General features: G+C 42.4%; 1 protein-coding gene across 1 annotated transcript in view; it reads left to right on the forward strand.

The window, feature by feature from the left end:
- The first annotated feature begins 403 nt into the window (after positions 1-403).
- The window catches only part of SUPV3L1 (Suv3 like RNA helicase), a 34,893-nt gene continuing 19,883 nt past the window's right edge, over positions 404-15,413 (forward strand). Inside the window, exons 1-6 of the mRNA XM_008073096.2 lie at positions 404-755; positions 10,463-10,540; positions 10,891-10,998; positions 11,931-12,045; positions 13,175-13,343; positions 14,918-15,029. Coding sequence (XP_008071287.1) covers positions 482-755; positions 10,463-10,540; positions 10,891-10,998; positions 11,931-12,045; positions 13,175-13,343; positions 14,918-15,029 — 856 coding nt within the window. The 5' untranslated portion in view covers positions 404-481. The remainder of the gene's footprint in view (positions 756-10,462; positions 10,541-10,890; positions 10,999-11,930; positions 12,046-13,174; positions 13,344-14,917; positions 15,030-15,413) is intronic.

Below are 15,413 nucleotides of genomic sequence, written 5' to 3' on the forward strand. Positions count from 1 at the left end.
GAAACTTGCGGGGAATGTTCTTCAGTATTTGAGTTCGCAGGCGGTCTCCAACTCTGCACAGGCAGAGTGTCCTCCACGAGCAGCGCCACCACCGCTCACCCCACTGCCCACGTGCTTCTGGACATGTGCTTAAAGCGGACCGGTTGGTATCACGTGACGCAGCGGGCAGGTCCCCTCCACTCATCTATGAAATCCCAAAATGCCTGATAATTTTCCCTTCTTTAGAGAAAGCCGGCCCCAATCGCACATGAAAGAGAGAGAGAAGAAGAATTCGTCTTTAATAGTCTTCCTTTCTGGCGTTTTTCTTCCCTGTGAGAGCAGTCCCATGCACTGATTTTTTTTTTTTTTTCCTGAAAAATCAGGCGTTCGTAAGGGCAGCTCGCTGCTCAGTCTGGGGCTTTCCGGACAGCCGGCGCCGCGCGTCACTCTCCGCCGCCGTGTCCGTGGGCTACTCCAGGCTCCTTCAGGACCTGCGGCCTCCATGTCCTTCCCCCGGTGTGCCCTGCTGTGGGCTCGGCTCCCGGCGGGGCGCCAGGCTGGCCACCGGGCAGCTGCCTGCTCTGCCTTTCGCCCCCACTTCGGGCCCTTTCCTGGGGCCCTGGGGCGCATTCCTGCCGTTGCCACCGCCTCCTCCTCTGCCTCTGGCGGCTCCAAAGCCCCGAATACGTCCTTGTTCGTGCCCCTGACTGTGAAACCTCAGGGCCCCAGCGCCGACGGCGACGTCGGGGCCGAGCTGACCCAGCCTCTGGACAAGAGTGAGTGCGGAACCAGGGAGCACGGCGGGGGGTGGGTGTCGGCCGGGCTATCCGAGGTCCCTCGATCGTTGTCATCGTGCCTGTCCGCGGGCGCCTCCCTCGCTGGTTTGTGCGCCCCGCTGTGCTGGGGACCGTGTGGATGCATCCTCAGCGCCCAGTCCCGGAAGTGGCCTTTTCCTTTCCACTGTCCTGCTTTCTGGTTTAAATTCTCAAGTGTGGGGACGATTGGACTTTCTCTGAGTCGTTAGGTGGGCGACCGCTTTTTCTTGCCGTCTTTGTTCCTCTCCCGCCCTCCAGAAGTGCTGCCTCCGAGAAGGCGCACGAGGGTGAGGCAGTGACAGGCCAGCGGAGGACTTCTTTCAGCATTCCTTGACATTGACTGGGGTCCTCGCACACCAGGCACCGTCGGACTGCGTGGTGGTTGCCAGAGGAACCAGACTCAGGCCCAGATCTCCTGCTTTCAAGGAACTTAACGGTCTCGTGGGGAGGACGGACACATGGTCATGAACTGTAACACAGGGTAGAACATGACGAGGTGGAACAGGGAATCGGCCCAGGCTCCGGAAGGAGCGGGAACGCGTAGCATCAGCGCGTGGCAGTGGGTTTCGTTCTGCAAAAGTAAGTGGGTGAATTAGTGAACAGGCGTGTGAAATGTTTTCCAAGTGAGTTTCGGATGGTACGGCTGTACTTTTTTTCTGGATGATTGGGCAGGTGAGGGAGTTTTCTGTGACCAAATGAAGCACTGGGAGGCTGAGGGAATGGTCTCCAGGAACTGCCTCCAGGAAGTTCACTTCAACAAGCAACGCTGGATCCTCCTGTTATAATCTTAAAGTAGCGACTACAGCATGCTATTGATCAAGGCCTGTTTGTCAGGGAAAATACAGTCTTTTCACTAAAAATGTGATGGAGCTCACAGTATGTTATTCTTTGACTTGTTCTTCCAAATCAGTGCCAAACAGGGCCTTTCACTATACTTGGAGTTGGGAGACCGTCTTCAGTCGTTTTCTGCCGCTCTAACAGAATACCTGAGACTGGGTAACTTAAAACAATAGAAATTTATTTGGCTCTTGGTTCTGGAGGAAGTCTAATATTAAGGAGCCAGCATCTGATGAGGGCTTTTGTGTCATATCATCCCATGGTGGGAGACCAAAGGGCAGGTGAGCCTGTGAGACTGGGGTGGGGGGGCGGGGCTGAACTTACCCTTGATCAAGAGCCCACTCCCGTGATCACTAACCCACTCCTGTGATACAGCACTAATCCACTCATTAGGACAGAGCTTAATCATACCTTAAAGATCCCAACGCTGTTAAAATGACAATTACATTTCAACATGAGTCTTGGAGGGGACACACAAATCATAGCAGGGACTGTATTGTTTTTAATAATGGAATTATCTTTATTATTATTATTTAAGTTGGAGTCTCACTCTGTCGCCCAGACTGGAGTGCAGTGGCATGTTCACGGCCACCCCAGCATCGGCCTGCTGGACTCAGGCGATCCTTCGACCTCAGCCTTTCAAGTAGCTGGAACTACAGGCACATACTACCACGTCCGGCTAATTTTTTTTTATTAATTGTAGAGATGAGGGCTCACCACGTTGCCCAGGCTGGTCTCGAACCCGTGGGCTTAGGCATTTCCCTCACCTCAGCCTCCCAAAGTTCTGGGATTACAGACTTGAGCCACTGTGCCATTGATTTTTAAGTTATGGTAAAAACTATAAAATTCACCATTTTAATTGTTTTTAAGTGTATAGTTCAGTAGTGTTTCATATATTCACATTTTTGTGAAATACATCAGAACATTTTCATCTTGCAAAATAGAAACTCAATTAAGTGACAGTTTACCCATTAAGCAACAATTTCCCTTTATGTTATTTGAAGGCATAAGGCAATTTGTATGAGACAATTTGCCTTATTTATTGCATTCAAATATAGGTAAGTTCTTATTTTGTGCAGTGATTCCAGTTTACCTGAATATGTAAATTCCTTTGATGCTCCCGGTAAGAAGACAGAATGAAGACAGGAGTGTCAGCACCAGATTTTCTTCTGGTGGAGAATCCTTAGATACCTCATTGGGTCAGTGTGTGCTGGGTAATTTTCACCTGCCTTTGGCCGGAAGTAGTGCAGATATTGAACTTACTAGGATATTTTTTCAGCATTACAAGAGGGATTGCAGAAGGTGATGAACTACTATGCTCTTATATAGCCATGTGGTTAAGATACCAGATTTTCATGTGGTGATTGGGACAAGAAACTTTTCAATCTTTTTTTTTTGAGTTGGAGTCTCAAACTCCAACTGCAGCCCAGGCTGGAGTGCAGCTCACGGTCACCAAAGCTTCACCATGCTGGGCTCAAGCAATCCTTTTGCCTCAGCCTTCCAAGTAGCTAGAACTATAGGCAGGCTCTTGCCACCACACCCAGCTAATGTTTTGATTTATTGTAGAGACAAGGTCTCACTAAGTCGCCCAGGCTGGTCTTGAACCCCTGGACTCAGGCAATCCTCTCACCTTGGCCTCCCAAAGTGCTGGAATTACAGACCTACTTTTCAATCTCTTTGCCTGCTCCTCGCTTGAAGTGTTGATATACTTCTAGACTCTGTCCTATGTCACTTGGCTTCTGATTCTGCACTCTTCTCTAGGCTGTTTCATTCTCTCTCTCTCCCTCCCCTAAATTCAGTATTCCTCTCAGATCTTTGTCTCTTCCCTGGACCTCTCTCATTTACCCTGGACCTGTAGATCTAGCTGCCTACCAGGTGTCTCCACTTGGGTTTCTTACACCTCACTGTAGCAGGTTCAAGATAACCTATCTTCCCCTCAACCTGCTTGCTTTCCAGGTGCTCAGGTCAAAAACCTGGAAGTCTTTGTTCTTTCATTCTTCGTGCCCAACATCTGACAGTCATGAAGTTCATTTGACCATGTCTGTCTTGTTGATTCTACCTAATAAATAATGAAGTCATTTATTTCCCTTTTTCTCCATGGCAACCAACTTAGCCTAAGTTACCATCTTCTGTCTTTTAACTGGACTGTTGAAATAGCCTGTTGGATGATTCTTCCTGATGATTCCCTTCCATGCTCTACCTACAGTCAGAATGTTCTTTAACAAGATCTCACCATGGTGCTCCCCTGCAAACAATTGTTTAATGTTCTTTCATTGTTCCTAGTTTTAAAAGGGTCCCTGAGCCTTAATATGGACTGTAAGGATGTCCCTCCCTGATCTGGCGTGGGTACCCTCTAGCTTCATTGCCTGGTACCCTCTATGCTTCAGCCATACAGGTGAAATGTGACTGTGCTTCAGGCCTGTTACACTGCTGCTCCAACTGCCTAGAATACCCCTTCTGCCTGCAGTTTTTAAATTTTTATTTTTAATTGACAAAAATAATGTATTTTTATTTATAATATGTATATGTGTATTTATGACAATATGATGTTTTTATATGTGCTTACATTGTGGAATGACTAAATCAAGCTAATTAACAAATCCATCAGCTCATATGCTTATTTTTTTGTGGTGAAAATATTTAAAATATACTCTTAGCAATTTTTCCCCTTTTTTTAGCCACTCACTATGAACTATCTTTTAGCAATCTTGAAGTAAACGATGTATTATTACTCATGATAGTCACCATTCTGTACAGTAAAGCTTATTCCTTCTGTCTAACTGAAACTTTGTACCCTTGGTTAACATCTCCCCTATCACCACTGATCTTCCTCCTCCAGCCTCTGGTAACCTTCATTCTACTCTCTCCTTCTATGGGTTTGTCTTTTTAGATTCCATGTGTAAGTGAAGCCATGCGGTATTTGTCTTTCTCTGCTTGGCTTGTTTCACTTAGCATGATGCCCTCCAGGTACATCCCTGTTATTGCAAATGACAGAATTCCTTTTTTTTAAAGGCTGAATAGTATTTCATTGTGTGTACATACCACATACCACATTTTCTTTATCCATTCATCTGATGGTGGATACCTAGGTTGTTTTCATGCCTTGAATAGTGCTGCAGTGAACATGTAGTGCAGATATCACTTCAATGTTTTGATGTCAGTTGCTTTAGATATATACCCAGAAGTGGAATTGCTGGATCATATGGTAGTTCTATTTTTAGTTTTTTGAGGACCCTCATACTATTTTCCATAATGGCTGTACCAACTTATATTCTCATCCACAGTACATCCTTGCCAACACTTGTTATCTTTTTTTTTTTTTTTTTTTTTTTTTTGAGTTGGAGTTTCACTCTGTCGCCCAGACTGGAGGGCAGTGGCCGCTTCCGGCCACCGCAGCCTCGACCTGCTGGGGCTCCGGCGATCCTTCCACCTCAGCCTTCCAAGTAGCTGGAATTACAGGCATGCGCTACCACGCCCGGCTGATTTTTGGATTTATTGTAGAGATGAGGTCTCGCTGCCCAGGCGGGTCTCGAACCCGCGGGCTCAGGCAATCCACTCACCTCAGCCTCCCAAAGGCGCGGGATTACAGGCTGAGCCACCGAGCCCGGCTATCTTTTTTTTTAATATAGACATTCTAACAGGTGTGAGGTGATATTTCATTGTGGTTTTAATTTGCATTTATCTGAAGATTAGTGTTGATGAACAGCTTTTATTTACTTATTTATTTTTAACTTTAAAATTTTTCATTTTAAAGATGTGGGGTACAATTCAGGGTTAGGTATACAAATACCCATTATACAGGTACCCTTGTTGATGAGGTGTGCCCCCCTTCCCCAAGCAGATTCCCACTATTGCCAATCCCACCCCCACCCCCACAGTTTCCCACTACTGCCAATCCTTTTCTTCTAGTATTATGATAGTTATTCAAGTTCCGTTTATGAGTGAGAACATGTGATACTCAGTTCTTTGTTTCTGTGAAAGATTACTCAGTATTATAAACTTTAAGTCCATCCAGGTTGCTGCGAAGTTCATGATTTTGTTCTTCTTTATGGCTTCATAATATTCTATTGTGTATATGTACCACATTTTTTTATCCAGTCCTCTATTGATGGACAGCACGGTTGGTTCCATGTTCTTGCTGTTGGGCTTAGGCGATCCTTCTGCCTCAGCCTTCCAAGTAGCTGGAACTATAGGCACATGCCACCATGTCCAGCTAATTTTTTTATTTATTGTAGAGACAAAATCTCACCAAGTTGCCTAGGCTGGTCTTGAACAACTGGGCTAAAGTAATCCTCTTGCCTCAGCCTCCCAAAATGGTGGATTACAAGCTTGAGCCACTGCTCCCGGCCTGTGTGAAGCTTCTTTTGAGAAGTGTCTATTTAGGTCCTTGGCCCATTTTGATTGGATTATTTGTTTTTCTTGCTGTTGAGTTGTTTAGTTACTTATGTATTTTGGATATTTGTCCCTTATCAGATGTATGATGTGCAGATATTTTCTCCAGTCTGCGGGTATCTCTTCACTCCCTTTTTTTTTTTTAGTTGGAGTCTCACTCTGTTGTCCAGGCTGGAGTACAGTGGCATGCTCATGGCTACCGCAGTCTCCATCTGCTGGACTTAAGCGATCCTTCTGACTCAGCCTTCCAAGTAGCTGGAACTAGAGATGCACGCCACCACACCTAGCTAGTTTTTGAGACTTATTTTAGAGATGAGGTCTCGCCAAGTTGCCCAGGTGGGTCTCGAACCTGTGGGCTCAGGCAGTCCTCTCACCTCGGCCTCCCAAAGTGCTGGGATTACAGGCTGAGCCACTGCGCCCAGCCTCTTCACTTTCATTTTTATTTTATTTATTTTTATTTTTATTTTTATTTTTATTTTTTGAGTTGGAGTCTCACTGTCGCCCAGACTGGAGTGCAGTGGCCACTCCTGGCCACTGCAGCCTCAACCTGCTGGGCTCCGGTGATCCTTCCGCCTCAGCCTTCCAAGTAGCTGGAACTACAGGCGCACGCTACCATGCCCGGCTAATTTTTTTGATTTATTGTAGAGATGAGGTCTTGCCTGCCCAGGCGGGTCTCGAACCCGCAGGCTCAGGCAATCCACTCACCTCAGCCTCCCAAAGGCACGGGATTACAGGCTGAGCCACTGAGCCCTGCTTCACTTTCATTTTTAATCTAGCTGATTTTTCTTGATTTTTAAAAGTAACTTAAATGCTACTTTCTGACCAGTAAAGGATTAATTTTCCAAGCTTCCTTAGCGTCCTCCATTTCCCCTGCGTAACATTCACCCCTCTTGTAATTGCTTGATCAGTGATTATATTCATACACTAGATTCCATGTGGGCTTCAGAAAGGTGTGGCCACAAGGGTCTCCTTCTCTCCAGTTCAGCAGATTTACTCAGTTCTAAAACAAACACTTACTTGAATATCTGATGCACCAAGTGTTCTAGTCACACAGTAGGTATTCGGTGTGTATATGTATCTGTGTGTGTGTGTGTGTATGTCTGTGTATTCTGGTTGATTGTAACATGTTTAGCCACATGTATGTTGATCAACTACAACTAGAAAGATGATGCATATTTGTGAGAGTCATATAGCACTTAAGTGACTAGTCTAATTTGTAATTCACTTATCTTTTTTCCATTCTGAATTGGTAAAATGAGAATATTTCTCTGCCTACATCTCTGGATTGTGAAAATCATCATAATATGTTTGGCAAAGCACTTTGAAAATGTAAAGGGATGAATGAATATAATTTGTATTAAACATTTGCTGTTTGAGAAATGGAATTAAAATTGCTGGGTTGACCAGGCTTGGTGGCCAGCCTGTAATCCCAGCATTTTGAGAGGCTGAGGCGAGTGGATTATCTGAGTCTGCAGGTTCGAGACCAGCCCAGGCAACTTGGCGAGACCTCATCTCTACAATAAATAAAAAATTCGCTGGGCATGGTAGCATGCGCCTATAATTCTGGCTACTTGGAAGGCTGAGGTGGAAGGATCGCTGGAGCCCAGAAGGTCGATGCTGGGGTGGCCTTGAGTGTGCCACTGTACTCCAGCCTGGATAACAGAGTGAGACTCCAATTACAAAAAAAAAAGTTGCTGGGTTGATTTTTTTCTGCCTTCTGTCTCTGCCCTTCACGGAGCTTGCAGCAGCGCCATGTGGAGACAGGGACGTCCAGAGATTCACCACCTCTGTGGTCCATAGGAGCCACTACGAGGAGGTCCTGGGGAAGAATTTGCCATTTTTGATGGAAAACAAGTGGCAGTTGCTAGTAATGATGGTATTGTACTTTGGATCTGAGTTTGCTGCACCTTTCTTTATAGTAAGACACCAGCTGCTTAAGAAGTAAGGATATTTTAGTTCATCCATTTAACAGATATGAAGAGCACTTTAAGATGTGCAGTCTCCTTGAAAAATGGATCCAACTCTTGAATTCATATCCTACTGGATGTGTTTGTAAATAAACTTACAACATGAGAAGAAAAAAAAGTTGCTGGGTTGTCATGTGCAGTAAAATCTGTGATTTGTAGAAGCTGAGAAAATTATTCCCATGGGACCCAGATAATCTGTCCTACTTACATGAAAAGTTGATGTGAGGATTTTAAAAATTAATAATTAAAAAAATTATTGTATAAATACAGGATTCTTTCTTTCTTTCCTTTTTTTGAGTGGGAGTCTCCCTCTCTCACCCAGGCTAGAATGCAGTGGCATGCTCACAGCCACCATAGCCTCAAGCCGCTAGGCTCTGGTGATCCTTCCACCTCAACCTTCCAAGTAGCTGGCACTACAGGTGCACGCCGCCATGCCTGGCTAGTTTTTGATTCATTGTAGAGACGAGGTCTTACCAAGTTGCCAAGGCTGGTCTGAAACCCTTGGGCTCAGGCAGTCCTCTTGCCTCCACCTCTCAAAGTGCTGGGGACAGGCGCAAGCCATGATGCCCAGCTAGGATTTTTTTTCTAAGCCTACCTTTCCTTAGGCTGTGAATAGCTGGTGTAAACTTCCTCAGACCTATTTCTGCTCATCAGTAGGCTCCACTAGAGTAGTGTTTTAAGCCTTCTGCTTTTTTTCTTTTTTCTTTTATAAGCAATGTTAGGAAATTACAAGTGTTTAGAAGTGCTAGCAGTGAAGTATAGCTACTTGTGATGGCAGAGTGGCCCTCCTCTGCCTGGGAAAGTGGACAAAGCTAGAAGCTTTGGATGGTTTTGAGTGGAGCAGTGAAAAAGAGGAAGATAACATGCTAGCACTCAGATCAGCCAAGTCAACCTGTCCATGGGTGACAGATGCACCTTCAAACATGGTTTCATTCTGATTTTTTTTTTTTTTTTTAGTTGGGGTCTCACTCTTGTGCAGGCTGGAGTGCATTGACATGATCACAACCCACCACAGCCTGAACTTTCTGGGCTCAGGCAATCCTTTCACCTCAGCCTCCTGAGTAGCTGGGACTATAGGCATGCGTTACCATACCTGGCTAATTTTTTGATGTTTGTAGAGACGAGGTTCTCACTATGTTGCCTAGGCTAGTCTTAAATTCCTGGGTTCAAGCAGTCCTCATCTCAGCCTCCCAAAATACTGGGATTGTAGGCATGAACTATCATGCTTGGCTCATTCTGATTTTTCGTAGCTAGGAACAGTTAAAGCTTAACTCTTATGAAAAACAAAACTGTTTCCATATGCTTCTGTGGTAGATTAAGTTTTTTTCAATGCCTTCCAGTGTGCTCATGTTTTTGCAGTTTCTTTTTTTAATGATAGTAGATTTGGGGAAAATCCTTTTGGATAAAATAAATTATTGATACACAGAAATCTCATTTTTTGTGTGGATAATATATTTTGTATATGTTTTATACACAGTGTCATATAATATATGGTCTTTTGTGACTACTCTCTTTTACTTAGCATAATGAGAAACCTCACAGTTTGGAAGCATTTTGAATTGACTAAAGTACATGATTTTTATATAACACCAGAGTATTAGTCACCGAAAATAAGCTACTTTTTTTTTTTGAGTTGGAGTTTTACTCTATCTCCCAGGCTGGAGTGCAGGACACACTCACAGCCACTGCAGTGTTGACCTGCCGGGCTCAGGTGATCTTTTTGTCTCAGCCTCCCAAATAACTGGGACATAGACACCCACCACCACACCTGGCTAATTTTTTTTATTTATTGTAGCGATGTCTTGCCAAGTTCCCTAGGCTGGTCTCAAACTCCTGGACTCAGGCAGTCCTCTTGCCTCTGCCTCCCACAGTGCTGGGATTACAGGCATGAGCCACTGAACCTGGCTAGAAAATAGTTTACTTTCAAGTAAATGTGATCTGTCTTCAGTTTTAATTTATAGATCAGCAGAATTTTCTATAGCAATTGTCTGCGTTTTTCCCAATCTTTTGTCACTAATTTTTTTTCTGTTGATGATACAAAGAAACGAACTGTTGCCTTTAGGTACAAAGTAACAGAAACCCAGAAATACCAGGATAGCTGCCTGTGATCTGAAATATATGTATACGCTATGTGAATATGTGTGTGTGTTTGGGTGTGCAGAATGGTTGTAGGTAAATGACCAAGCTTTTCTGTCTGTAAGTGGCCCTGTGAAGGCTTGAGGCTTTCTCTGATCCTGCAGCACCTTGCTCGGTCCTGTGCATTATAATTGGGTATTGTGTTATTTGACTTTATCATTTTTCTACATTCCATCGCATATCAACCCATAGAGAGGGATCCCCTAAAACTTTCACATTCTTGCAACACTCGTTAGACTGCTGTCTTTAGTGTTCCACTTCAAATTCCTCTTGCTTTTTTGTCATTCTCTATCTAAGGTAGGAAATAAATGTTAAACTTTGATATCTCTCTTCTAGATGAAGTAAAGAAGATCTTGGACAAATTTTACAAGAGGAAAGAAATTCAGAAACTGGGTGCTGATTATGGACTTGATGGTAAGGCCAATAACATCTTTAATAAGGATGTTATCTTACTTCCTAGAGTACAGCTTTGTCAAGACTGTGTGGAACCTTGTGTGACCTGGACATAAGTATATAGTTGTAGTCCAGAGACATGTCCCTGCTCTTTGCTCCTGGCCAGGCAAGACTTGCCTTGTGAGCCAGACTGCACAGCAGAGGAGCAGCCTTCCTTCATGTTGTGCTAGGATTTCAGTTTAGCCCAGACTATAATAAATCAACTGTGTTACCCCCAAAAAAGACAGTTTAATGAGTTTGATGTGGTATGTATGTGTACTTTTTAAAATGAAAACTAAACCTTACATATCTTGATTTTGTGTTTCCCACAGCTCGTCTCTTCCACCAAGCTTTCATAAGCTTTAGAAACTATATTATGCAGTCTCATTCCCTGGATGTGGACATTCACATTGTTTTGAATGATATTTGCTACAGTGCAGGCAAGTGTTTAGAGAATTTTTAAAATCCTCTTGAATGTATTTTCTATTTCTTCCCATACTTCATGTTTATTTTTCTAGCAGGGCTTATTTGTTTTAGAACAGATCCCAGTGACATCTTCTGTAAATAATTCAGTGCTTTGATGGAAGCCTCTTAGGTCTTTTGCTGAGCTAGTTATTAAATCACCCATGACTTAGGCTAGAGGAGTACTGGGGTCTTGATCTATCATCATCTGCTCTCAACTGTTAGTGTAGGCCACAGTGAAATGAGCTCTCACAAGATACAGTTAATGCATAGCAGACTCCATTTGTTTCTGCCTTTAGCTTATTTCTGCTTCCTATCAGGACAAAGTTCTTGCCATAAAATTTAAGAACATCATCATTTGTTCCCATGGGCAATTAATAATTTGTAAATGTATTTGACTCTTAGACCGTCATCCTGTGCCAGGCACTGAGGATACAAAGCAGAATGGGACAGGGCCCACCCTCCTCTCAGAGGCACTAAGATACGGAGAATTCTTGCTGAGGAACCAGCTCACTTTCATGTTTTGTCTCTCTGTAGTCTTCAGAGCTTAAAAAGTGCACCTTCATCTCCATGTAACTGCAGGCCTTCTGTCTAATGAATATTTTTAGGTTCTTTATTTTAATTTAACATTAACCAACACTAATCTTTGCCTGTTTACACTGAAGGAGTAGAACATGGTGGATGGCAACCAATTTTCTGTTTTCCTGGAAATATAAGTGAAATTAAGAGGAAAAAGTAAGACAAAGCAGGATCCCAGAAAACCATAGGGTCCCTTGCTCCAGGACTTCTCTTTGTATCCTGGCAATGCCCACCAACTTAGCTCACTAAAAAAACAAAAAAAAGCCATGACTAAATTTAGTTATGGATTTTGTGTAGATTGCACTTGTTAATACAGTGTTTTATTTTCCAGCTCATGTGGATGATTTATTTCCATTTTTTTTGAGACACGCCAAACAAATATTTCCTGTGTTGGAATGTAAGGATGATCTACGTAAAATCAGTGACTTAAGAATACCACCTAACTGGTTAGTTTCTTTATTTGTGGATTTGAAATTTTCAGTTTCTAACCTTGGGTGGTTAGTGATCATTATACTTTTTATTGTATTCTAGATAACAAATTATAAGGAGTATAGATTAGGTTGTTTTTCCTGAAAAACAGGCAGTTAATTCTGTCAGGCAATTAACTGATGTCTTCCCTTGATTCTGATCAAGTGTGGTTTTAGATTTTCTTAAGGCAAGTCTAGAGTAGCCCTTTCCTTAGGGTGTTGTTTTTCCATCTAAGGTGTGGCCTTTCTGGTGTATGGTGAATGCCTGGGTATTGCTAAGTTCTTTCCACCATGGCTAGAGCCGCAATATATCCTAGCATTTTGGGACCTCTGGGTAAGCTGCTCTTTTCTGTGCCCTGTCAGTTTACCTGTTTAGCTCAACCCTTGGACAAGGATTCAAGGGAACCCCCCACAGACTTCAGGGCTCTCCCTCCCTGCATCCTTTCTTTTCTACACTCTACCCTTCAAATTCCAGTTGCTTCAGAACTCTGAACTTGATCTCTACTGCTTGTTTCAGTGGGACTATTGTACTCTGCTTGGCTTCCGCCCCCTCTGCCCTGCTGGGGTGCAGTGGGGCTTATCTCAAGTGTTCCGTTCTTTCAGGGGTCGCAGTCCTGCACTACTTGTTTTCCGTGTCCCCAAACATTTGCTACATATATTTTGCCAGTTCTGTACTTGTTTATGCTGGGAGGGCAAGTCTAGTGCCAGTTGCTCCATCATGATCAGAAGCAGAAGACTCGGTTATTATGTTTGTGTACATTAGAATTCAGAGGCCTGGGAATGCATGTGTTTAGAGCTGTGGGAATGATGTGAACATATCTATGGAACTAAGGGCTTTATTTTTAGAGAAAAAGATTTGTACAGTAGGAAAAATATCCAAGACATTAATTTGCATTTGGGTTTTTCTGTCTTCTAGTTTGTAAATGCCATTCTGGAAATCGGTCATTCTTTTAATGTGGATATGGAACCCATTGTTTAATTTAGTTTTCAAAGACTATCTTTTGAATGTTAAAAAGATGTTTCATTTAAGATTTTTTTCAATTGATATCTTTGCCAGGATGGATTTTGAGGTTGATGGGATTAAGCTGTTTGCCTGCTCATGTTTTAGGTACCCAGAAGCCAGAGCCATACAGCGGAAGATAATATTCCATTCAGGCCCCACAAACAGTGGAAAGACTTATCATGCAATCCAGAAATACTTGTCAGCAAAATCTGGAGTGTATTGTGGCCCTTTAAAATTACTGGCACATGAGATCTTCGAAAAGAGTAATACTGCTGTCAGTATATTACCAAATATTTGTTCATTTCTTCTTGTTAATTTTCTTTTTTTGGGTGATGTGAAGGTGGGAGTGGAAAATAGACATATGTACTAATTTACTGTTGACAAGAAAGTACCATATTTCATTGTGCCAAAGAAGTTGTCGATTGTAATATGTGCCATTATTTTATGTACAAGTAAGACAGAAAAAGATCTGCCAACTGGACTCTAACATGCTACCACTTCTTAAGATGCGTCCTGATTTCAGATACTAAAATGTACACAGTATAATGAAGTATGTTACAGAATATTTTACATGTATAGAGAAATGCAGAGAATAACATACAGATGACCTTGAATCTACTGCCCAGAGCTATGAGAGTCTAACCTTTTCCCATACTTGCTTCATTTACTTTTTTAAGAAATAAAATATTGATATAGCTGAAACTCCCTCTAAGCTCCTTTGCCTCCTCAGAGTTAACCACTACTCTGTTATGATGTTTAATTTACCTTTTTTTAGATTAGACCTCTGATGCTATCAGCTAGAACTAATGGTAAAGACTGAAGCCACCTTTTCAAAACTGAAAGGACTGAAACCCTGTGATCTGAGGCATCATTTCACTAAAGGGGCCACAATTTGGTTCATTATTTTATTATGACTTTATAATGTGAGTTTGACCAATTTTGGTAGGTAATTTACATTCTCTATTTTTTCTGAATAATTTTAGTAATTTGCAAACATCAATACCTCTTTATCCATAAATACTTGAGAATGTATTTCCTCAGAACAGACAACCACAGGATATTTATCTGAAGCAGGACATTTGATAGAATACTATTATTTAATACACAGCTCATATTCATATTTTATCAATTGTCCAACTACATCTCACCCCTCCAGGATTCTGTTCAAGGTCTCACACTGTATTAGTTTCCACTAATCTTGGACAATTCCTGAGTTTTCTTTATCTTTCATAACCTGTACATTTTGGAAGATTGCAGGTTAATTGTGTTGGGAAGTGTCCCTCAGTTTGGATATGTCTGATGTTTTCTCATGGTTAGATTCAGGCCACTAGGGTAGCCAGCCATCCATCCCAGTTTGCCTGTACTTTACCAGATTTAGCACCAAGAGTCCTTAGGGAACCCATTAGTCCTAGACAAACCAGAATGACTGATCACCCTAATATAGCATAGCTTTGATGTTGGTTCTTCTCAGGGGATTGTATTAGAAGGTCTTTACATTCTTAAATTTTATTTGTAATGTTCTTCAATATAAAGGCAATTCATGTTCCTTTTAATAAAGTCAAATAGTTCAGAAATTTAAAAGGTTAAAATGTAAAACTTCTGCAAGTTCTTGTGCTTTTGTTGCCTGAGGATTTAGCTGATTTGATGTGTTTACAAGTTTACCTGGGTTATGTAAGATAGTGGCTCTAATTTTGTTTTTTTATAAAAGGGAAAAAATGTTAGGAATACTTTGTTTCCGCGGTTAAATAAATTTGATGGTAATGGAAAGAATATTCTATTTAGCATCCAAAACTTTTTGCAATTGTTTTGAGGATAGAAATAATTCTAGGTTTCTCTTTGTTATTCTAGGGTGTACCATGTGACTTGATAACAGGTGAAGAGCGTTTGACAGTTGAGCCAGATGGGAAACAGGCCGCCCATGTTGCTTGTACTGTTGAGATGTGCAGTATTTCAACCCCTTGTATGTATGTGCTGTTCAAAAACTGATGGTTTGGTGTTTTTAATCTTAAAATCCAGAGAAAGAAGAGAATAGTACAACAAACACCAAGTACTTCCCACCATGAATAAATGTCAAACATTCTGGTGTTCTTTCCCTTTTTTTCTTAGAAGAGCTAAAATGTGAGAAAGTATTATTATTTTTTTTTATTTTTTGAGTCGGAGTCTCACTCTGTCATCCAGACTAGAGTGCAGTGGCTGCTCCCGGCCACCACAGCCTCGACCTGCTGGGCTCCTGCGATCCTTCCGCCTCAGCCTTGGAAGTAGCTGGAACTACAGGCACACGCTACACGCCTGGCTAATTTTTTATTTATTGTAGAGATGAGGTCTCGCCAAGTTGCCCAGGCGG

The sequence above is a fragment of the Carlito syrichta genome, unplaced genomic scaffold, assembly GCF_000164805.1.
Source record: "Carlito syrichta isolate Samal-C Ts95f unplaced genomic scaffold, Tarsius_syrichta-2.0.1 Scaffold315646, whole genome shotgun sequence".
Classification (NCBI taxonomy): domain Eukaryota; kingdom Metazoa; phylum Chordata; class Mammalia; order Primates; family Tarsiidae; genus Carlito; species Carlito syrichta.